This window comes from Urocitellus parryii, chromosome 8 (assembly GCF_045843805.1).
Source record: "Urocitellus parryii isolate mUroPar1 chromosome 8, mUroPar1.hap1, whole genome shotgun sequence".
NCBI lineage: Eukaryota > Metazoa > Chordata > Mammalia > Rodentia > Sciuridae > Urocitellus > Urocitellus parryii.
Window position 1 is genome coordinate 76,271,209 of NC_135538.1, and position 24,205 is coordinate 76,295,413.

The 24,205-nt window shown below is 32.4% G+C and overlaps 1 protein-coding gene across 2 annotated transcripts in view; it reads left to right on the top strand.

The window, feature by feature from the left end:
• The window catches only part of Ibtk (inhibitor of Bruton tyrosine kinase), a 79,021-nt gene extending 69,191 nt beyond the window's left edge, over positions 1 to 9,830 (top strand). For both annotated transcript variants that reach the window (XM_026411476.2, XM_026411484.2), the window contains exons 27-29: positions 3,555 to 3,626; positions 4,048 to 4,180; positions 5,444 to 9,830. In XM_026411476.2, the coding sequence (XP_026267261.1) occupies positions 3,555 to 3,626; positions 4,048 to 4,180; positions 5,444 to 5,575 (337 nt within the window). In that variant the 3' untranslated portion in view covers positions 5,576 to 9,830. The remainder of the gene's footprint in view (positions 1 to 3,554; positions 3,627 to 4,047; positions 4,181 to 5,443) is intronic.
• The last annotated feature ends 14,375 nt before the right edge of the window (positions 9,831 to 24,205 follow it).

Below are 24,205 nucleotides of genomic sequence, written 5' to 3' on the forward strand. Positions count from 1 at the left end.
AATTTGCACAGTTTCTATGTGTTTATTATTTTTTATTTTATGTGTTTTTTTTAGTTTTTGTTTCACTTAAGATAACTTCTTATGTAGTTCTGGGCAAGAAAATGTGAGCTTGTGTTTTTAATTAGTAAGAAAAGCTATTTATGAAACAAAATTACTGTACAATTATATCAGCTCTAATATTACATAAAATCTATTGTAATCAAACTAGTATACAATTTTATTTTAAAAATGGAGCGAAAAGTAATATAGTTGTTCTCATCAGGTCTAAATTTGACAATGTTAATTTTCTTCAGTTTGAACAAAAATCTTTTATTTATTTGATGGGTTTTTTGTTTCTTTTGCAGTACTGGGGGTTGAATCTGGGGCCTAACATATGCTAGGCAAGTGCTCTACCAGTGAGCTGTATCCCAGTCATTTTTAATTTTATTTTTTAGACAAGGTCTTGCTATGTTGCTCAAACTGGCCTAAAACTTGTGATCTCCTGCCTCAGGCTTATAAGAAGTTGGAATTACAGAAGTGTGCCATTGCACCTGGTTGGAACAAAAATCTTTCAAAAAAGATTTTAGCTAACCTTTTTTATATTGCTTTTTATTTTCAGAAGGCTAAATATTATAGAGATTGTCTATAGGAATGTATGTTTCTTTGTTGTTACTATTAAAAACTTATTAATAATACTATTAAGTATTTGTTTGATTTTTAAAAACTGTCAATTTTATTTAATTAATTTGCTTCAATTTTAAGATGAAATTTTGAGACCCCTAAGTTATTTTGAATAAATTTATAATTAATGAGATTATTCATTGAAAAAATTATTAGTGGAAAGAGTTCTGGGATTATAATCTTAAGAAACAGATTTGATATTTAGTCTAACACTGTGACCCTTTCTGAACCTCATCATATTCTGAACCTCATGTAATACTATCATGCATGTTTACTCTAAGGCTATGTCAGATAGTGTGTATCAAAGTTATAAAACATTACATTAATAAGTTGTACTTGAGCTTTGGTTGTTTCACTTTGATTTTATAAGATCTGTGTAAAATAATTTTAGTACTATTATTCAGTTTTATTAGCTAGTGACATAATATTTTAATTTTTTGCTTTTCTTCAGAAATGTCCCTAGAACAATGGGATGATTTTTTAGCATATAAGTCATTATCTGTTTTGTTCTTTAATTCCCAAGAAAACCTCTGTTCTCTCTTCTTAGATTGACTTTAAGACCTACCAAGGGAATTTACATTTAGTCTCTAAAGTAGTTCCCTTAGAATATAAATTTTTTTCTCTATTTATTTTACATTCTTGTCCATATTCTCATTATTGCATAACAAGTTTATCTCAACAGCTTTCTTATTCGTCTTTTTTACTTCATTTTTTCCCTGGACTGAAATTGTCCTCTACTATGTCCTAGGGGATTTTTCTTTTAGGTATGAGGTAAATTAGTAGGTTTCTAGTCATAGAACTTGGTTAAAACTAAGAACCATATGGCTAGAGATATTCTCACTTTATTTTATATTTTATACCTATACCTGGAAGAAAAAGTTATGAGTAATTCAAAGCAATAAGGAACTTAAAATCAAAATAAAATTCTCCTTTTGTTTTATCCCATATCAAATAAACGGAAGAACTCTGAGTTGCTGTTTCATTCTACTTTGTTTCTCATAAATGGCTGTGTACTAGGTATTCTGCTGGACATAGAGGTAGAAAGAACAACAAAACAATCCAGAGGTAGAAAGAACAACAAAACAATCCTATGCTCAGAAAGACCAGTCTAGCAGTTAGGACAAACATGTAAGCAATAATGAGAGTATGTAGAGCTTTATGATAGTGATTGGAGTTTTATAGCAGGACAAAGAAGATGATCTTGAGCCAGTCACTAAGGAAGCATTCTAGATATTTGAAGTAGAATGCATTCCAGACTAAGAGGAATCATGACTATAAAGGCAGCTGTGTGGTAATGGAAAACTCACTGTACTCTGAGTAAAAAAGACTCTGGTTTGCAATATGTCTTTGCTCCCTGATCCAATTTGAATCAGGGAGCTTATACCAGATTCTTTGAGTCTTTGTTTCCTAATCTGTTTGATGTAAATAATACACACTTTCTTCACAAAGAATCACAAAGATTAAATGTGATTTAATAATACACATGAAATAATACACATGAAAATACTTAGGGTCTCAATAAATTTGTTTGCACACATATCAGGTCTAAATATTTTAGCTTTCAGTGTGCCTGGTCTTAACTGTTTTTTAAATTTTATTTTCATTTAAAATCTCTTTTTGTTTTCAATCCTGTCATTTTGTGTTTATTGAAGAGAGTAGCCTGCCTTCGAAAATCTTTAATGGTTCTTTAATGGTGTATTTGTGCAACCAAAGTCATATCTCAGAGCAGCTCTTTTCAACATTAATGTCATTTCTTTGATGAAGTCATTAGCATATACCCTCTTCCATATTATGTTAATCTTGCCTATGAATCCTCAGCACTTTGTACATATTAGTATAGATACCAGTTATATTACTCTCATACATTGTTTTATCATTGCTTAAATACAGCATTTTAAAATATCTCCCACTAGAATCTTTTGAGGGGAGGAGATTGAGTTTTAATCTGCTTGATTCTCAGTATCTACCATAGTCCCAAATCATGCCCAATAAATGTTTGTAAATGAATCAGAAAGTCAATATTTTAGTCCTTATTTATTTACTCTGCTCATGTAGGCCTCAATTTTCTCATTGATGAAAGGGCATTTGATTCATCTAGATAATGTCTAGAGACCTGTCTAGCTCTAAAATCCACAATTTGGTCAGTCTATAATATCTTTTTAAATTTTTTTTAAAATTTATTTATTTTTTTAGTCTATAATATCTTTTTAAAGTGTTTTCTTCTTACTTGAATGCTTCCTGCCCCCTCATCATATGCCTCTTTATTATAATCTTCTCAAATTCTTTCTTCTCTCTGAGGCCCTATCAAGTTACTAAAGTATTTGGTTTTTTAGTCCATGGAGTCAGTTGAACTTGATTTGTTATATACTACTTAAATTCTTTTTCATTCTTTTATATGCCATTTTATATGTTGGTTTTCTTATCCAGCTTATGAACTTTTAGAGCTTGTATCTTGTATTCCTGTTCTATACATGATCCCTAGCTTATCACAGTGTACTAGCCATTCACAAGATTTGACTGATAATTATTTGGTTTCATGTGTTTTGAAAATTAGTACTAATTTGTAATTTTAATTCATAAAATTTTATTATTGTGAAACACATTTCACAAAGTTCTCTGTACTTCCTAATGTGTTTGATTACTATAAATAGTTATATTACTATTAGAAAAAGTAGATCATTTTTTGCAGTCTTTCTTTGTTACTGTATATGCAGCATTTTTTAAATATCTATAAATTATAAATTGTGTAAATCTATATCTATAAATTGTGTACTTGTAATTTTCAAGGTAAGCCTGCTTGCATACATTAATTTCTCTCCTAAATTAGGAGCTTATAGTTCTTCATGTCTGTTAATAAGCAGCTTTAGTCTCCAGTTTTTGCATTTCTTTTGCAGATGCTCTGTTCATGGTACTGCAGGACCAGAAGGCAACCATATTTCAGATTTACCTCTTTTAGACAGTCCCAAGTAAGGTTAATTGATTACTTTTGGGTCTCTAAAGCTGAACTGCTGCTTAAAGAATGTTAATATTAGTGTTTCTTAGAGAATATTAAGACATTGGGAATAATATGGTATTAATGGGATGTATTATTTTTTGAACACTCTGTGCTTCACAATTTCTTCTTTAGTTATATTGTTTCTCCTCCACCCCCACTTTCTGTAATTTTCCAGAATTTCACATAACACTGATCCAAAATAATAATCATCTTTTTTTCTGTTTCTTAATAGTCATCATTCTATAATCTCTGCAAAAGCTTCCAGATCCCCTTATCTAGTAGTCACTGGAAAACAAAAACAAAAAGTGGCATTGCTAAAGAGTATTTCAGAAGAAATTTTGTTGGGCGAAACTTGGGAAGATGAATGAAATTCATTATTATTGTTCTTACAGTCCCTGGCTATCTTCTTCATTGACTACTTCTTCCATGGTAGCTCCAGTCACTTTTGCATCTATTGTAGAAGAAGAGCTACAACAGGAAGCAGCTCTTATCAGAAGTCGAGAGAAACCCTTGGCTTTGATTCAGGTATATAACATCCTTATTAGAGTTTAACTTGGGAAGAACTACACTGCATTTTATCCTTGAGTCTTAAGAAAATTATATTTGGGCTGGGGATATAAGTTGGTAGAGTGCTTGTCTTGCATGCACAAGGCCCTGGGTTCAATCCCCAGCACCACAAAAAAAAAAAAAAAAAGAAAGAAAGAAAGAAAAAAGAAAATTATATTTGTTTGAACAGATATATATATCTACCAATAAAATGTAAATGCCGGGCTTGGGATGTGGCTCAAGCGGTAATGCGCTCACCTGGCGTGTGCGGGGCGCTGGGTTCAATCCTCAGCACCACGTAAAATAAAATAAAGATGTTGTGTCCACCGAAAACTGAAAAATAAATATTAAAAATTCTCTCTCTCTTAAAAAAAAATAAAATAAAATGTAAATGCCAGGTATAACTACACTGAGGCATTTAATAATTTAAATATTAATTGACGGTATTCAGGATAATTAATTTAGAACCAGTAAATTATAATAAAGCATACAGTTTTGGCTTTGGTAGTGTTTGAGACTGTTTGAGGATTTAAAAGTGACCAATAATGCTCTGGGGATGTGGCTCAAGCAGTAGCATGCTCTCCTGGCATGCGCGCAGCACTGCGTTCGATCCTCAGCACCAAATAAAAAATTTAAAAAAGATGTTGTGTCCACCGAAAACTAAAAAATATATATTAAAAAATTCTCTCTCTCTCTCTAAAAAAAAGTGACCAATAAGAGAATTTCACAGTATCTATTGATACTCTCAGAGCTTCTGTATCAGTAAGAGTTCTTAGATTGTAAGTAACAGGTACCATCTCTGGCTAACTTAAGGAAAATAATTTATTTTGAGGGATATTAAGATTCTGTAGACTCATTGAAAGACCAGAGAGTTAGGCTTAGAAACAAACAAGACCCATATTTATATAGAAACAGACAAGACCCATATTTACATTGAAGAGCTCAGAAGCAAGATGTAAAGGACTTGTACAGTACCAGAAGGTATCTTACAGGATAAAACAGAATGAATATATTACAACAATTATTTTCAGTTTCTTTTTCCTTCTGCTTAAGAGTTAAATTTCAAGTAGAGTGAGTATCTGATTACTTTAAAAGTGATAACAAGATACCTGATTTAATTCTCCTGTATTTCATTCATGTAAAATGATAGTGCCTTAAAAGGAAATTGGAAAACTAATGTATCCGGCTTAATTTATGCTTAAAAGAGTAAAACAAGTCATTTTTCCTTCTCTCTTCTTTCAGATTGAGGAGCGTGCAATACAAGATTTACTAGTTTTCTATGAGGCATTTGGCAACCCTGATGAGTTTGTCATTGTTGAAAGGACACCGCAGGGACCACTGGCAGTACCTATGTGGAATAAGCATGGATGCTAATTCACTGTGGAGTTGAGATGCATTTTTCATAATTGTGATTGCTATTAACAACATAAAGATATGCCGTGGAAAAGAGGTCTTAAAGATTTGGTAGCCGATTATTCTAGACAGAATAAGCAGTGATCTAATTTCTTCACTGATAACAGTTTATAGTGTTTGTATGATTTAAAAGAAATTCACCATAATTTTGATCCTAGAAAATCTTGTCAGAATATTTCAGAGTAAAAACTTACTAAGTAAAGGTTAAATAGGATTGTTTCTTCTGAATAATCTTATAAATGAAACTGTGAGTGAAGTGTAAAATTTAAGAGTGATTCATTAAAATAAATTTTTCATTTGAGATAAATAATTTTTTGCCACATATCTATTGTTACTTCGCTTTTATAATATGACATTGATGAGCTTAAAATAGGAGCATCAGTTGTTACTTCTGATCCATAAATGGCCAGAATTTTGTGTTTGCTATAAAAATTAAGTCTCTATTCTTGTTGCTTTTCCATCAGGCTGTCAATGTTTTATGTGTGTTTAAAGCATGACCTGCTTAAATGACATATTTCTGTTTGGAGAGTACATTGTTTCTTTTGCTTTAAGTGATAGATTGCAGTGGAAAGAAAATAAGAACACTTAACTCTTCTGAACAATTTAGTCCAAGATAGTAGTTTCTTTGTAAAATTTGGAATCCTTGTAGATGGGGTTGTTTGTTTGTTTTGGGGGTGTGCAGAGAGAAGACATTATGGAAGCCTAATTGAAAGTCATCAGTTTCTCAAAATGTTAAAATTTTCTAAACCAAATCCCTGTTCATACACAGAAGAATTGAAGAGAGTTGGTTTACAGTTATCTTTTTACGATATTGTATAATCAGAAGTTCTGTGAGTCTGGATTATATGTATGGATGTAAAAATTGTTTTCTTTATAGTATGCTATCTGATTTGCTTTTGAGTGTTTAATTTTTCTTAAAGTTAACTCTGTGTTCCATTATGTAAACAAATTGGGAAGGTTCATGTTCTTGTTTCTGGAAAATAAACCTGGGGAACATATAGGCAATTAACTGCTATAATTCAGTTGATGGAAAAATGGCAGAAGCTTACTCAGTATTTCAAGTTTAGCTCTCCTAGAAGCAGCAGACCTGTAAGCAAATGTGCAATAAAAAAAGAAAAAAATCTTTCTTCATTGACTACTCATGTGTGCTTGATACCTTGTACTATGTTAACATCAGTTATGGGAAGAATTACTAATTTTTCTCTTGATATTCTATATTAATGTACAGTATATGTTAAGTTGATGTTGTATCCATTCTTAGACTGCTTTAAAAAGGACAGTTCCAATATGAACCTTTGAAAAGTTTTATGTTTGAGAAAAAATGAATTTTATAATGTTTTATTTATGTTGCAGTAAAAAAGCCTTTTGAAGTAATTGATTTTATTTCATTTGGAGTTTTGATATTCCGTGCATATTGGTATCTTTAATATTTAAAGATGCTATAAGATGATGATTTTCTTGATGTATTTTATGCTGCCTGGAAGTACCCTCAAGGGTCTTTGTTGGATGGGATGTAAAGAGGAACAAAGGCTGACCAAGTCTGTGAGGCTTTAGTCCTTTACAAACTAATCAGAGCAGTTGCACTTTATGGTCTGATTAAATAGTGAGCTATTATATAAAATTTCATTTGGAAAAAGATTTTTGCTGGTAAAGTGAAAATCAAGCATAGTTTAAAATGATGTGTCTTCATAAATGATTCTGTGAAGATAACAGCCTATAACATTACCACATAAAGCCCAGGAAAGTGATGATTTTTTTTAACAATAATATTCTTCTTGCAGTAATTTGTCCATATTTGATTTCATAACCTTAAGAAAGAAGAAAAGTGAAAAAAAAATCTAGCAATGGCAAATTTAAATGATCATTGGAATGAAGCAGTCTTTAAGATGGACCAAAATGATTATAGAACTTAAGCCTGAAAGGTGATGATGGGGTGTAATTTCAAGGTGAAGGGATATTAGAAACATAATATGCTTAAAATTTGCAAAATCAAGAAGACTACCAGTTAGGTAAAGTAAAAATTGATAAAATTCTGGGATTCGGAGCTCTGTAAATTCTAAATAGATGACTTAAAATTTTAAGAAAATCCTGCTTCATATAGGAGCAAGAGTCAATTGAGAAAGGTATTACTGGTTATGGGTGAATTGGTTATAACTCTTTTAAAGGGCAGGTTATATGTATTTTTATTCCTGGTAAAGGGTTTGACAGCTATTTTATAAAATGTTAAATCTGAAGAAGGCTTATTGGTTAACTGCAGGCATATTCTCTTACTTCAATAAATTAAAGAAAGTAAACTCCTCCAATAAAGAAAGTAGAGAAAGGGACTACTTAGAATGAAGTCTTCTTTTTAAAGTATGGTTCCCCTACAACTATTGCCAGCTACCTCTTTAAAAGTGCCAGTTGTCTAAAGCAATTTAACCAAGACTAAAGAAAAAATGTAACCCAGAAACTTCCAAGTTTGGCAGTGTAAGAGATGTTTTCAGAAAAACAAAACTACAACAACCTTCAGCTGAGGAATTAGAGACAAATGATTCAGGATCTTCATGCTAATGCCTATCTTTTGCTTGAGATGATGCTTCAGTTATGTGGAAATATCAAAATATATTAATTGTTCCTGTACATACATATAAGCTATCAAACTGTGTCTCCGCTGTAAGTACAGGTATTTCATTTTCTTTCTTATTTGCCCTTTTCCCTGTTCCTTTACCTATCCCTGCCTTTATTGGCTGTCCAGTCTCTTAATTCTGACTTTTTCATATCTTTAATTTATTTCCATTTTTTCCCTTAGTATTACTACTGTATTTTATGTCCTTATTTCTTTTTGGCAATTCTCAGTTTTTGGCTTAGGATCCCTTTACAATCTTAAAAATTATTGAGGAACCCAAAGAGCTTTTGTTTATATACATTATATCTATTAATGTTGAATGTATTCATAATTGAAATCGTCTTTTACAATTTAATTCATTTAAAAATAAATCAACATGCTAACATGAATAGTATTTGTAACAAATAATTTTATGGAACAAAATCAGTAAGGAGAAGGGGATTTGTTTTACAAGTAAAAATATATCTTTCAGATTTAGGTTGTTACTGTTTGGTTTGAAAGAAGACCTCTGGATTCTCATTTTCCTTTTGTATATTCAGTCTATTGCAATATATGTCGTAACCTCTGGAAATTTTTAAGAGATTGAGATTGAAAAGGCAAGTAACATTACGAATCAGTTTTTATCCTCCATCTCCTTAAAGATTGAGAAAGTGATTGAGAATCATTGTATTAATCCATTAGCTGCTATACCTTCCTTCATCTCTCTCCTAGGTCCAGTCTTTCTACTTCTCAACCATACTATCAAAAACATATCTCTACATGGCTCTGAATACTGAAGTTATTCTCTTTACATTTACAGCATGATTTTTCTCTTTTCATGTGTTCATGTAGTGGTGAAGCCAAACTTGAACTGATATTTCTCACAAATATGATTCAAGCTTTGCTCATGCAGACCTCTAAACTTTTCTTTCTTTTGTTATTGAAATTCTACCTGTCCATGATTAAGACAATCCAAATTTTGTCTCCTTAATAAAGTTTTTCTTGTCTACTCTCAACATAATCCCTCACAATAAAATAAAAACATAGTATACATGGATTGACTATGTTCTCATTTCTTCATAACACTTCATACCTGTAACACTTCATACCTTGTCTCATTCTGCCATTATTTTTGCTTTTCTATTAATCTTTGCCTTTTACTAAATTATTTAACTTTAAGATCATAGGCATTCTTTTCTTTCTTGTATGTGTATATGTTTACATCTTTCAAAATCTTTAACCATGACACAGATAAGTGCAAAGGACAAATATTTATCTCAGTGATTTACCAGTAGGTCAAGAAATAGACCATTAGCAGCATCTCAGGAAGAGATACTGGGTTGATTTTCTAATAACTTCATTGAGGATTTTTACATCTATTATGAGAGATTTTGATCTGTGATTTTTCTTTAGCTATCTTTTTCTGACATTGGTATCCGTATAATACTGGCCTCATGGGATGAATTGGAAAGCATTTACTCCTCTAGAAGAATTTATTAATTATTGGTATTATTTATTACTTAAATATTTATAGAATTAACCTGTGAAGTCATCAGGATATGGAATTTTGTGGAAAATTTTTAATCATTAATTTAGTTTCTACTTCTTTACATATTATGTTCAGATTTTCTATATCTTTTGGAGTCATCTTTAGTAATTTATCTTTCTAGGAATTTATCCAGTTCATATAAATTTTCTGGTTTGTTAGCATAAACTGTTTATAGTATTCCTATATACTCCTTTAGATTTCTGAAAGATTGATGATTATGGTGCCACTTTCATTCTTGATTTTAGCAATCTGTTTCTTTCATCATCATATCAATGTTGATCTTTGAAAGAACTAACTTTGGGTTCATTGGTTTTTCTCTGTTGAGTTTCCTTTCATTTTTTTCTCTGATCTTTATTGTTTGCTTTTTAATCCTGTTTGTTTTAGCTTTCTTCAAATTGCTGTTCTTTTTCTAGATATTTAAACTTAGATTACTGATTTGAGGTCTGTCTTCTTCCCAAATACAGGCATATTTTTTTCTCTCTAATCACTGCTTCTCTTGCATTGCATAAATTTTTATATTGTGTTTTAATTTTCAGTCATTTCAAAAAGTTTTCTAATTTCATTTTGATTTCTTCTTTGAACTATGGAATATTGAAAAACATTTAATTTCCAAGTATTTGTGAATTTCCCTCAAATATCTTTGTTGTTGATTACTAACTCAATTTTCTTAAATTTGGAGAACATATTTTATATTATTTCAATTCTTTTAAATAAATTTGAGACGTGTTTTGTAGTCCAGTGTATATCTGTCCTGGAGAATTTTCCATAGGTACATGAGAAAAACATGAAAAGAATATTGACATCTACCTCTCATAAATACTTTATAGGACGTAGTTTCCTGTGTTGAGGACATAAATTTGTTACTTAAATATAAGAAGAGATGTTGAAGAACCAAAAGGGTGAGCTGTTGCATATTATCCTATTTGCCCCTCAGATCTGTTATCCCATTTTTTTTTATATTGTTGTGGAGTTAAACCCTAGATCTTTCTCAACTATTTCATTTCCCTCCTTGTTATTTGAGTCATTTTTGAGCAATAGCAGAATGTTGGCATATTGGCAGGACTAAAAGAATGAAACTGTGTATGTGTGTGTGTGTGTGTGTGTGTGTGTGTGTGTATTTGCCTGCTTCATACCTCCACGATGTTGCTGTGAATCACACACATGGGAAGATCACAGCTTCTATCAGACAGCTCTCTTCACATAATACTTCTCTTATCAGGTTCTGGTAATTATTGCTTCTCCTCACCCTTTCAGACTCAGAAATGGCAATGATTCTCCTGTTGTTTCTACCCCAGCTTACTACTATATTGTTTCTTTATGTCCTTCCTACATTATTCTAGAGTCTGTTAAATTTACTCTACTTGCAAATGCATCTGCTTCAATTGATTGAGCTGAATGATGGAGGGAAAAAAAAAAGATAACAGAGGTTTTGGTTCAAGAGTGTTTTACCTAGAAATTTGGTAGTGTGCAAATGCATGAGAGTCATATTATGGTAGCTAGATGGGACACTTGTTTTATGCTTTTAAAAAGTTGAGGTTTGTACTTCTAGAAGGCAGAAAGAAAAAAATCAAGGCACATATAAAGAGATTGGAGATGCTGGAATATAGGAAATGATGGCACAATGGAGATGTAGATGAAACAGACTAAGTAAAACTTATTGGAAAGGAGAAAAATGGTATTTTTTTTTCTGAGGGGAAGAAATTGAGGATAATTATATCAGTGGTCCCCAGATTAACATTAACCTAACCGGAAACGTGGAAAAAACACATTCTTGGGCTCCACACCAGTTCTAACGAATCAGAAACTGAGTGGAGCCCACAATCTCTGTTATAACAAGTCCCTCCTTGTAGAGTCTGATATGTGTGGAAGTATAGGCTTTGAAGTGAAAGAAAAGGGAAGATTGGTATGGACAGGCTTTCTAGTGTGCAAAAGAGTTTGAAAAACTTAGCATTTGTTGGTAATGAAGAGAGTAGAAAACAAGATATGCAAATTTAAAACCCTCAAATTTATCTTACCTAATAGGAAATTTCATTAATTGATAGCAAAAGGGGAATATTTGTAAATTGCTTACATTTTAAATTTCAAACATTTGGCAAAGCTAAAAGGGGTTTTGAGAGTCTTTGAATACACAAAAATTCAGTAATCTTAATTATTTATAACTTCCATTAAGAAAATAAGTTTTCCCAGCTACATTATCTGTTTGAAAATAAAAATTAAGTGGTTCAAACTAAGAAGGTGTTTTATAATCTCTTTATTTATCCATGTCTTATACATTTAATTATATGTGTGTACTTAGTAGATTCCATACCTACTATAATTTCTTTTGAGCTTAATTTGCATAGAAAAATGAACAGAAAGCATTTTTGAATTCTAATCTTGCATATAAATTTATACTGCAAATATTTTTCAAAATACTATACTTTAGCTATGGAGCTCAATTTGTAATGCATTTGGAACTCCTAAAGGATAAAATTTGATAAATATACCCCTTTAAAAATAGATGGTATTAGTTATCTCATATTAGACAAAGGTGCCAAAAACATTGGAGAAAGAATAGCCTCTTCAACAAATGGTGCTGGGAAAACTGGAAATCCATGTCACAAAAATTAATCCCCTATCTCTCACCATGCACAAAAGTCAACTCAAAGAGGATCAAGGACCTAGGAAATAAACCAGAGACCCTGTGTCTAATAGAAGAAAAAGTAGGCCCAAATCTCCATCATTGGCAAATTAGGACCTAAGTTCCTTAATAAGACTCCTACTATAGTGCAAGAATTAAAACCAAGAATCAATAAACTAAAAAGCTTCTTAGCAAAAGAAACAATCAGTGAGAGCCTACAGAATGTAGCAAAATTTTTACCACATGCACATCAGATAGAGTAGTAACCTTTAGGTAGGATATAAAAAGATTAAAAATCTTAACACCAAAAAATCCTAATCAATAAATGGGCCAAGAAACTGAACAGACACTTCTCAGAAGATGACAATCGATAAATATATGAAGAAGTGTTGAACATCTCTAGCAATTAGAGAAATGCAAATCAAAACTAAGATTTCATCTCACTCTAGTCAGAATGGCAGCTATTAAGAATACAAACAATAAGTGTTGGCAAGGATGTGGGGGAAAAGTCACACTTCTACTTTGCTGGTGGGACTGCAAATTTATGCAGCCAGTATGGAGATTCCTTGGACAACTGGGAATGGAACCATTTAATCCAGCTATCCCACTCCTCGGTTTGTACCCAAAGGAATTAAAAACAGCATACTACAGGGATGCAGCCACATCAACTTTTATAGCAGCACAATTCACAATAGCTAAATTGTGGAACCGACCTAGATGCCCTTCAGTAGATGAATGAATTAAAAAGTGTGGTATATAAACACAATGGAATATTATTCAGCATTAAAGAATAAAATCATGGCATTTGCAGGTTAATGGATGGAGTTAGAGAATATAATGCTAAGTGAAGTAAGTTAATCCCCCCAAAACAAATGCCAAATGTTTTCTCTGATATAAGGATGCTGATTCATAATGGAGATAAGGGGAGCATGGAAGGAATATACAAACTTTAGATAGGGCAAAGAGGAGGGAGGGGAAAGGAGGGAGCATGGGTGTAGGAAAGACAGTTGAATGAGATGGACATCATTACCCTAAGTGCATGTATGAAGACTTGAATGATGTGACTCTACATTACGTGCAACCAGAGACATGAAAAATTCTGCTCTATATGTCTAATATGAATTGAATTGCATTCTGCCGTCTTATATACCAAATTAGAATAAATAAAATTTAAAATAAAATATTTAAAATAGATGATAAATATACATAATATCTTTTAAAAGGTAGACTGAAAAAATTAAGAGAACCTTCAGTGCCTTAATCTGCACATTGAAATTATTAAAGATTTGAAGATAGTGTAACTTTATTGTATTATTATTCAGTAGAGGCTTTGGGGGCACAATGTAGTGTGCAATAGGATTTTTAGTTTTAAGATAGCAAAGACATCTTCAGACTCAATCACCTGACAAGAAGAAGAAAAAAAATAAGCAGCTTTACCTTTGATCATACTAAGATTTATAAGACTGATTTGCAGTATAAGAAGACAGAATGTGTGTGGCTTAATGATGAGTACTTGGTAAAGTCAAATCAAGTGTCTGGAGAGCATAAAGAAGCCTAAAGAAGTGAGCAGATCTGACCCCCAGAAAGACTCAAGAATCAGAACCACCAGGTGTCATGTAAGGCAAGATGTCAAAACCAGTGTTTTTATTTGATAATCTATGTAAGTAGTTACAAATCATTGTCAGATGTGTACATAAAACATCTTGATTCCCATCAGCAAAGGAAGCATGAGACTTATTCTCTGTAGAAGCTGTTTCAGAGGTTTTAGGTCATGGGTACATGAACAGCTGTAGATGAACTATCAGTGACTGTGGACTCCCTACCCCACCCAGCTTCAGAAAACTGACCAACTGTGACTTGAGTTTGGGCTATCCTACAGAGAAACCAAGTACTGCAAAGAAACACATTGACATTTTGATATTCCTAATAAAAATTTACTTGGTTTCTAGCCACTTTATAATCAGGTTCACTAGTTTAATAGTATTTGTGTTCCCTTCTCATCTGAAATTTCAACTTTGTGGTGCTTAACTTGTAAATATGAGTAGACAGCCAAGGATCACTAAATGTTTGGGGGAAACCTTTAGTGTAAAAAGAAATCCTTCTTTAAAAATTACTTGGAAACTAATATATAAAGAGCAGAATTAAAATTCAAAAAATCTGTGATTAATATCTTTAAATGAATATGGGAAAATGTTGCATCTATAAACTGAGAAATGTATGTTCTGAAAAAAAGAAAAAAACAGAATAAATTTTGGAGGAATCAAATGTGATAACTGAAGTTTTTTAAATGAATACAAAGTTAAATGATAAAATTGAACTAATCTAACAGTAAAAGGAAAAGAACCTAATGGATAATCTGAGCAAAACATAAGAGCCTTAATTTATCAATCCAAGTGTTACAGTATTTTATTCTCTTTAGAAAAAGAATAGAAAAAAGCAATAGATAAGAAATTATTAAAGAAATAATTTAAAATATTTCTAGAACTGATGGATATAAGTATTTGGCATTTCAGAAAGGCTTGGTGGTGGTCCAGTGTATAAGAGAAAGAAGACCCCACCAAGCCCAACATGGGAATTTTCAGAACACTGGAGATTAAACAACAACAAAAGAAATCAGGTTTCATAATTATGTCAGACTTTTTAACAGCAGTATTGGAAATTAGAGAATTACCATCATGATTTGGAGGAAAAATAATTTTCAATTTATAATTTTATGTCCTACTGTGCTCTCTCCATTATATACAAAGGTAGATTTTTTTTCAAAAGCAGAATCTCAAATAAACCTACCTTAAAAGCCTTTCTTAAGCAATTGGAGATATATTCCTAAATGATGAAATAAGTGAAGAGAAAAGGCATGATATTTACAAAACAAGGTATCCAACATTTATCAGAGAAAGGCACAGGGAATTCCCAGGTTAATAGCAAGGGGGAAGTTTGTTTGTTTGTTTGTTTGTTTATTTATTTATTAGTTAAATCAGTTATAATGGCAGTAGAAAGTTCTTTGATTCATTGTACACAAATGCAGCAGAATTTTTCACTTCTCTGGTTGTGCACAAAGAGTCACACCATTCATGCATCACACATGTACCTGAGGTAATGATGTCCATTTAATTCCACTGTCTTTCCTACCCCATTGCCCCCCGACTTTGCCCCATCCAAAGTTCCTCCACTTATCCCATGTCCCCACACCCACAATATGGATTAGCATCCATGTATCAGAGAAAACCTTCGCCCCCTAGTTTTATGAGATTGGCCTATTTTGCTTGGCATGATATTCTCCAACTCAGTCCATTTACCTGCAAATGCCATGATTTTATTCTCTTTTAATGCTGAGTAATAGTCCATTGTGTATATATACCACAGTTTCTTTATCCATTTGTCTATTGAAAGACATCTAGATTTGTTCCACAGTTTAAAAATTGTGAATTGTGCTGCTATAAACATTGAAGTGTATGCGTTTTTATCATATCCAGAGAGCAACCTGTCCAGGTGAACTGGGGATGATGGCAGGCTCCAGGAAGGCAATTTAAAGGCAACACTTGGTTTATCTGATCAGCTTAACAGGTGAAAAGCGTTGAGGAGAGAGTTCCCACAGAGCTGTCAGAGGTTGGTTAAATCTTTAGTCCAAAGAATTAACAACAAAAAATAACCTTCCAAAAAAATCATCTAAAGGCAAAACAAACAAAAAACAGCAGAGAAAGAAATAGTTTAAAATAATTTAAAGAGTTTGGCTATGAGCTGAAGTCAGGGGACAGTGATTTGGGCATAATTCTTTTTTTCAATGAAGTTTGACTTACAAGCCCTGCAAATGTATTTTATAAAGTTTTAAAATTTTACATTAACTCTAAACCAAAAAATGTGGTAAGTAGATAAGCTGACTTTATAGAACCAGGTGTCCTTGTTCAATATAAATTTTGACTTTGTAAAGCAAATACCCCAAATGTAGTTAAAATGAAAGCTCTAATTATTAAAACACATTTCTTTCACAAAATGAGCCTCTGCTTCAGAAAATGCATCTATCTTCACCCTGTCTTCAAACAACCATGGATTGTAAGGCAAAGTCTATGGTGGAATATATTATAAGCATTTATATTGTTTATATATATTAAATCTTATTTCATAGCTCCAAGTGGTTTTTAGACTTTTAAAGGTAAACATTTTGAATTTTATTTGGATACATTAACGATATGAAGAAACAAGTAAATTGCATATTCTGACAAATGACCAAAATATACCATATAGTTACAGCATTTGGAAAAACTCATTTCTATTAAACATATTAATTGCTAAATCTTATATGGACTAACAGGCAGTAAAGAAATTGACCCAAAGCAGAATTTTAACAAAATCAGTTAAGAGTTATGAATGCCTGTGCTGATTTCTACTAAACAATTTCAAAATTGATTTAATTTTGTGTTTCATTTGAGCATCAAATTCTCTGAAATCATACAAACATGAATCCATGAAGACTTCTGAAATTAGAAATTAGAGGTCTTTTACAGGTTATAGAATATTCTAAAGTTCAAATTCTCATGCTTTAGTAAAAGTTTTAAAAGAGGCAATATCTTTTAGACTCATAGCAACAGATGGCATATTAATTTAGAATTTGAAATCGTGAATTGTATCAGAATTTTTAGCTTAAGAAATAGGAAGGTAACAGTTTTTGTATTCTGTATGAAAATGTCTAAAGTTGCTAGGTGAATAAGTGTTTAAACAGTGCTGTAGTTTGGATGTCGAATGTTTCCTAAAAGCTTATGTGTTCAATGCTTGATCCCCAGGATGCCACTTTTGAGGTGGGGGAATCTTAAGACATTGGTGCCTAGTGGGAGGTACTTGGGTTATAGAAAGGAGATGCCCTCAAAGGGAATAGTGGGATCCCAACCCCTTTCTCTTGTTTGCTTCCTGGTCATTAGGTGAAAAATTTGCTCTGCCACTCTCTCTCAGCCATTGCCATTCATTAACCACCTTAGAGGCCTAAAAGCAATGGGTATGCTTGCTGGACCATGAACTGGAACCTCCAAAACCATGAGCCAAAACAAACATTTTCTAAGTTAATTATCTCGGATACCTTCTTTCAGTGAAAGATAGCTTATTAACATAATAAAATTATATACTGTGGATTTATCATTTATTTTGTGTTTGTGATCACTGAATTGTGACCCAAATAAGCTAAAAACAAGTTAGAAGTCAAAATACAATTTTTCACTTTTAAACAAAATCATGAACTTCAAATTAAGCTAAGTGTTGCTCCACTCCAGTGTGTTAAAGTTCTGGGAAGTGGTAAGTTCCGGTATATTATAAAAGTATATTGTATGTACTTTATGTTGTGGTATATTATAAAAATGTATTTTGTGTACTTTAAGTAGTTTAGGACAAAGAAGAAATAAAAACATTTACTCTCACTGAAGAAAAATCTTTAATAATAAAATAAGAACATAAGAGAATATTAAGTTCAATTTATAACAGTTTATGCCTGATGCCATTACATGTCTTAGTTCAGACTCTTTTAATGTATTTTATATGTAGAAATTACAGAAGGTTCTATTCAAAATGTCAAAGGATCGTCTTAGTTATTCTAACTCAATTGGGCATTTCTTTATACATTAAGTGTTAGAGAAAATGAAGAATTTGTAATTATTGTATTTCTAAAGTGCTATTTGCTACATATATTCTTGACCTTAGGTAAGTCAATATGGGCTTTAAAAATATCTTTCAAACCAATTATTAATTACACTTATCAATAGAAAGATAAAAACATTCAAGTGTTATAACTCTGTTATTCCTTTTATTTCCAGTCCAGTGAAATGGAAATTCCAGGAAGCTGGAATGAAAAGGTGAATTTTCCTTTTCCTTCTAAGAATAACAGCAGTGACCAGCCTAGGTTTTCTCATTACTAAGATGTGATTACTATAAAATAGAATAATGTATTTGACTCATTTGGCAAATCATATGAGCAATGGAAAACTTTTAAGGGAAAAAAAAGCATTTATGATGAATGAAATCATCATTAGATTTTTGTCCATAGTAATGTATTTTCTAGTTGATTATCATCACACTTATTACCAAGCATTTGTTTAAATGGCTATTCTATAGAAGGTAGGATTCAAGAATGGGGGAAAGAAGGTATGGAACTGACATTTGAGCTGAAAGTGGTAGAAAATAATGTTTTTAGAGCCATGTAGAGACACAAGAACATAGAGGTACTCTTTGGTGTATATAAAACATTTATTTTGCATTAGTTAAATGGAACCCTCAAATGACTTTATTATTTAATTTTTTCAGGACAGTTTACAATTCAAAGTGAAAATCAAGATTAATAAGGGGAGTTATGTTCTCTTTACTACCTCTTGTCCTCTGACTGGTGGGTGTAAACTTAGAGCTCCTCTAGGGTTATCTTCAGAGATTAAAGGAATATATACAGATTTAATTTAACCAAGTTTACATAGGGCTTATTGTTTCCATTGGTAACATGCTCCAATGCCATATAAGCTATTTGTAGAGTTTTTGTGAACTCTACTTTGGTACTACTCATATCAGGGTTGGATGGTTTGCAGAAACATCAAGCATTTTAAAATAGATCAGAGAGTATGCTCAGTGCAAGATTCCTTAAAATGTATTCAATGGAATGATAATTATGAGGAGTACTGATTGTGTTATAGTTTTCTAAAAAGCCCTATGGTTAAGTTAATTTGAGAAATGCTAGGTTAAACAAAGACTTCTCCTTGCAGAACTTCTTGGAACCTTTAATATGCTAATGTGCATTGCAACCTCTAAAGAAGGGATGTTTGCAACCTGCTTTATTTTAGAATTTATATTAGATTCATTTAACCAATGAAGCCTGTGTTTGAGCAATATCTCTAGTAATGGAGTTCTATGGGAGATTATTCGGGATCACAGTGGAAATTAGAGTTAGATATAAAAGCTCTGGATTAGACAAAATAGCAAGTCATCCTACCTCTTTAAGTTCTGGGATTCTTACCTGTACATTAGGAATAGTAATTCCTACCTAATCAGAGTACTAAATATTGCAATTCACGTAAAGAACTTAGCATGTCATAAATGAAAAACAATGCTTATGAAAACAGGATTGATTGATGAGACAAATCACAATGTTGCCAATATAATTTTTCTATAGAACAAGTCTAGAAAAGCTGAGATATATGTCACCAAAGATAACTATAATGTAACTGAAGAAAATTTGATCTATTTTATATTAAAATACACATTTTCCCTTGGTTCCTGATTCATAATTTGATCTAAAATTGATTTACTGTTTACCAAACTGGATATTTTCATATACATTATCTCATTTATCTTCATACAAATATTACTGAGGTCTTACATTTGTTTTTACATTTAATTTTACAGATGAGAAATTTTTTTTGCTTTTAATTATTTTTTAATTTGTCTTAATTAGTTACACATGACAGTACAATGACCTTGACATATTATACATTTGAATCAGATGGGATATAATTTCTCATTTTTCTGAGTGTACAGGTTGCAGAATCATATTGGTCATGCAGTCACATATATACACACAGTAATAATAATGTCTGTTTCATTCTACTATCCTTCCTATCCTCCCCTCCCCACCTCTCCCCTCCCATCATTTCTCTCTACCTAATCTAAGGTAACACTATTCTTTTTTTTCCTCACATCTTCATACATGTATTTTGTATAACAGTGAGGGTTTAACTTTCGCAAGCTCCAACAACTAACTTATGGAACTTATACTGAAACTGATCTGACTCCAAAGCCCATATTATTTTTAAAATTAATTTTTTCCTGTAGTTTAAAAATCAAGTAATATAAAAAGATGAAAATCCACACCTTCTATCCCTGTCCAAATCCTCATATTCCCAACACATGTTCCCCACAATTTCATTTTATTAAGTTTTCTTCTAATTTCTTTATGCAGATTTAAGTACATTCAAATATACTCTTCTGTAAGTGAAGAGCTAGACATGACATCAAAAACATTCTCTATAAATTTAGAAAACCAATAAATTTAAAAATGTTTGTGCTACAAAATGCCCTGTTATTAGAAAGACAAACTTTTAGAGATTATATCTAAATATGTAAAGAACAACATGACAAAACAATAAGATTACAATATAGGGGAAAGACAACAGATTTCACCATAAGAAAAGATAACAGATGACAATAATTTCATGAGACAATGTTCAATAATAACTGTAGGAAAAAGGCAAAATAAAACTACAATGAGTTATCATTATACACTTCCTAGAATGGCTAAAATGAAAAATAGTGAAAATATCAAATGTTGGTGAGGATGTGAAAAAGCTGAGTCTTCCATTTGCTGGTGAAAAAGTAAAATGGCGCAGCTACTCTGGAAAATACTTGGGCAGTTTCTTATAAAACTGATCATGCCTTACCATATGACCCAGGAATTGTACTCTTGGGTATTTATGCTAGAAAAATCAAAGCTTTATGTTCACATAAAACCTGTATACAAATGTTTGTAATATATTTAATTTTAATAAAAGAATACTGAAAGTAACTTAAATATTCTTCAACCTAAATTTCTTACATTATGTGTGAATAATTCTCAGTCTCTGCTACTCTTCATTTACTTAGATGGAGGATTATGTAACTTGTTTCCCTGATTGGGGCAATAATCCTTCCATTCCCACAATTAACAAACTCTCATATATCTGTACAAGGGAATATTCACCATGAAAAGAGATAAACTATTGATACATGACAACTATAGACCTCAAGGATCTTAACCTTGCTGGAAAAAGTCAATGTCAAAAAATTATGTGCTGTATGATTCTATTTACATAATATTCTCAAAATAAACAAAAAGTTTAGAGATGGAGAACGTATTAGTGGTTACCAGGGTAGAAACAGGGAATAGGGAGGAGACCAGTGGGAAAAGGGAGCAGAAATACAAAGAAGTAGCACAAATGAGTTCTTGATGATGATGGAATGGTTTGGTATCCTGATTGTAATGGTTATTATCTGAAAATATACATGGTGTAAAATTGCATAGATATATATGCACATAGATGCCGAAAGGAATATGGAGTCAAAAGCAAAAACAGTAAAGTACATATTCAAGTTATCAGTAATATATTGGTATGAATTTCCTGGTTTTGATATTATACTATATTTCTATTACTTTATATTGTGGTATACTTGTAATATTGTACTATAGATATCTTTTTTTGTTGATGCATTATGATTATACAAAATAGTGGGATTTGTTGTGATGAATTCATATATGCACATAATTTGATTAATTTCATTTCCCATTACCTCCCCTTCCCTCCCTTCTTTCCTCCCTCTAATCCCATTCTTATACTCTACTCATCTCATCTCCCTTCAGGAGTTCTTTTTTTTTTTTTTTTAAATCTTTTTACACTCTAGCTTTTACATAAGAGAAAAAAGAACTCTTGACGTTCTGAGTCTGGCTTATTTCACTCAACACGATGCTCTCCAGTCTCACCCATTTTCCTGTAAATGCCATAATTTCATTCTCCTTTATGGTTGATTAAAACTCCATTGTGTAGATACACCACATTTTCTTTATCCACTCATCTGTCGATGGACACCTAAATTGGTTCTATAATTTGGCTATGAATTGTGCTACTATATGTAAACATGGGGATGCCGATATTACTATAATTATACTTTTGACATTGCCATTTGGGGAAGTAGCTTGAAAGCCACATAGGACTCAATACTATTATTTTGCATCTTCCATGAGGCTTTAATTATTTCAAAATAAAAAGTTGTGTTCCTTTTGTCTTAATGAGAGCATATAAGATGATAAGGCTTATTGCCACCAGTTTGGAGACAAGTTACACAGTCCTTCAGACAAGTGAGTAGATAATGAAACAAAGATTGAGAACTTGTAATCCTGGAGTCAGAAAATAAGAGTCCTGATTCCAAATAATGTATCCATATTTTGTGGAGAGTCAGGGGATGGAGCCAGCTCTAGATGTTGGTTGGCAAGAACAATCAAGACCCATCTCCATTAACTTCATTAGCACCTGTCTTTGAGTGTGAAAAGTCTACTGGGCAGAACAACTATAGGCCAAAAAATTAAAGGACACCTAGGCAGAAACACAATCCTGGAAACAAGGCCAATTTGAGAAAGGAATGGGCAACTGCAGACTCAAGGTGTTTGGACAGAGAATAATCTCAGCAGGGGCAATCTGAGTCACTGGATCTCATATTGGTCAGTGTGATTTATCCCAAACCCTGTAGTTTTGGGCTTCTGAGGCAGATAAAATGCACACTCTCAAAAGATCTGTGGGGTTGGGACAGACCCTAGCTCACAGAAGACATGATAATGAACTAGAGAATGCAGACAATGGAAATGAAGCAGAGGTCAAAGTAGTTATAAAAAATAGTGATTTTCTTTTTCCTTAGGAATCCTAAATCTTACCTCCTTTTCTTTACTGTTGCTCTCTTGCACATGTTTTCAATTAAGCAATGACAGCAAAGTACTATACTTAAAAAAAATAGAACAAAGATACAGATTTACTAAGAAATGTAAGTTTATGCTTAGATGGAATCAAACCACATATGAAGACTGAAATAATTCTAATTCTTTGGGGAAGAATGGCAATGTTCTTTATAGTCACTGTCCTTGCCTTTTTTTTAAAAAAAAATTATTAGTTGCTCAAAACATTACAATAATCTTGACATATCATACATTGGATTCAAATGGGGTATGAATTTTTATTTTTCCACGTGTACAGATTGCAGTATCACATTGGTTTTACAGCCACATTTATACATACTGCCATACTAGTGTCTACTGTATTCTGCTACCCTTCCTATCCCCGCCCCGTCCCCTCCCCGCCGGTCCCATCACCTCTCTCTACCCACTCTACTAGGATACTTTTCTTTCTCTTTTTTTTCTTCCCCTTCACACCATCTTATATGTAATTTTGCATAACAATGAGGGTCTCCTTTAGTCTTCCATTTAATTCCCCTTCTCTCTCCTAATCCCATGCATCTCTCATCCCTATTTAAAGGTAATCTTCTCATGCTCTTCCTCCCTGCTCTGCTTTGAGTCGCCCCCCTTATATCAAAGAAGATATTCGGCATTTGCTCCTTAGGGATTGGCTAGCTTCACTCAGCATAATCTGCTCTAATGCCATCCCTTTCTCTGCAAATGCCATGATTTTGTTATTTTTTAGTGCTGAGTAATATTCCACTGTGTATAAATTCCACATTTTTTTTATTCATCTATTGAAGGGCATCTGGGTTGGTTCCACAGTCTAGCTATTGTGAATTGTGCTGCTATGAACATTGATGTAGCTGTGTCCCTGTAATATGCTCTTTTAAGGTCTGTTGGGAATAGTCCGAGAAGGGGAATAGCTGAGTCAAATGGTGGTTCCATTCCCAGCTTTCCCAGGAATCTCCAAACTGCTTTCCAAATTGGCTGCACCAATTTGCAGTCCCACCAGCAATGTACAAGTGTACCCTTTTCCCCACATCCTTGCCAGCACTTATTATTGTTTGACTTCATAATGGCTGCCATTCTTATTGGAGTGAGATGGTATCTTAGAGTGGTTTTAATTTGCATTTCTCTGACTGCTAGAGATGGTGAGCATTTTTTCATGTATTTGTTGATTGATTGTATATCCTCCTCTGAGAAGTGTCTGTTTAAATCCTTGGCCCATTTGTTGATTGGGTTATTTGTTTTCTTATTGTTTAATTTTTTGAGTTTTTTGTATACTCTGGAGATTAGAGCTCTATCTGAAGTGTGAGGGGTAAATATTTGTTCCCAGGATGTAGGCTCCCTATTTACCTCTCTCATTGTTTCTCTTGCTGAGAAAAAATCTTTTTAGTTTG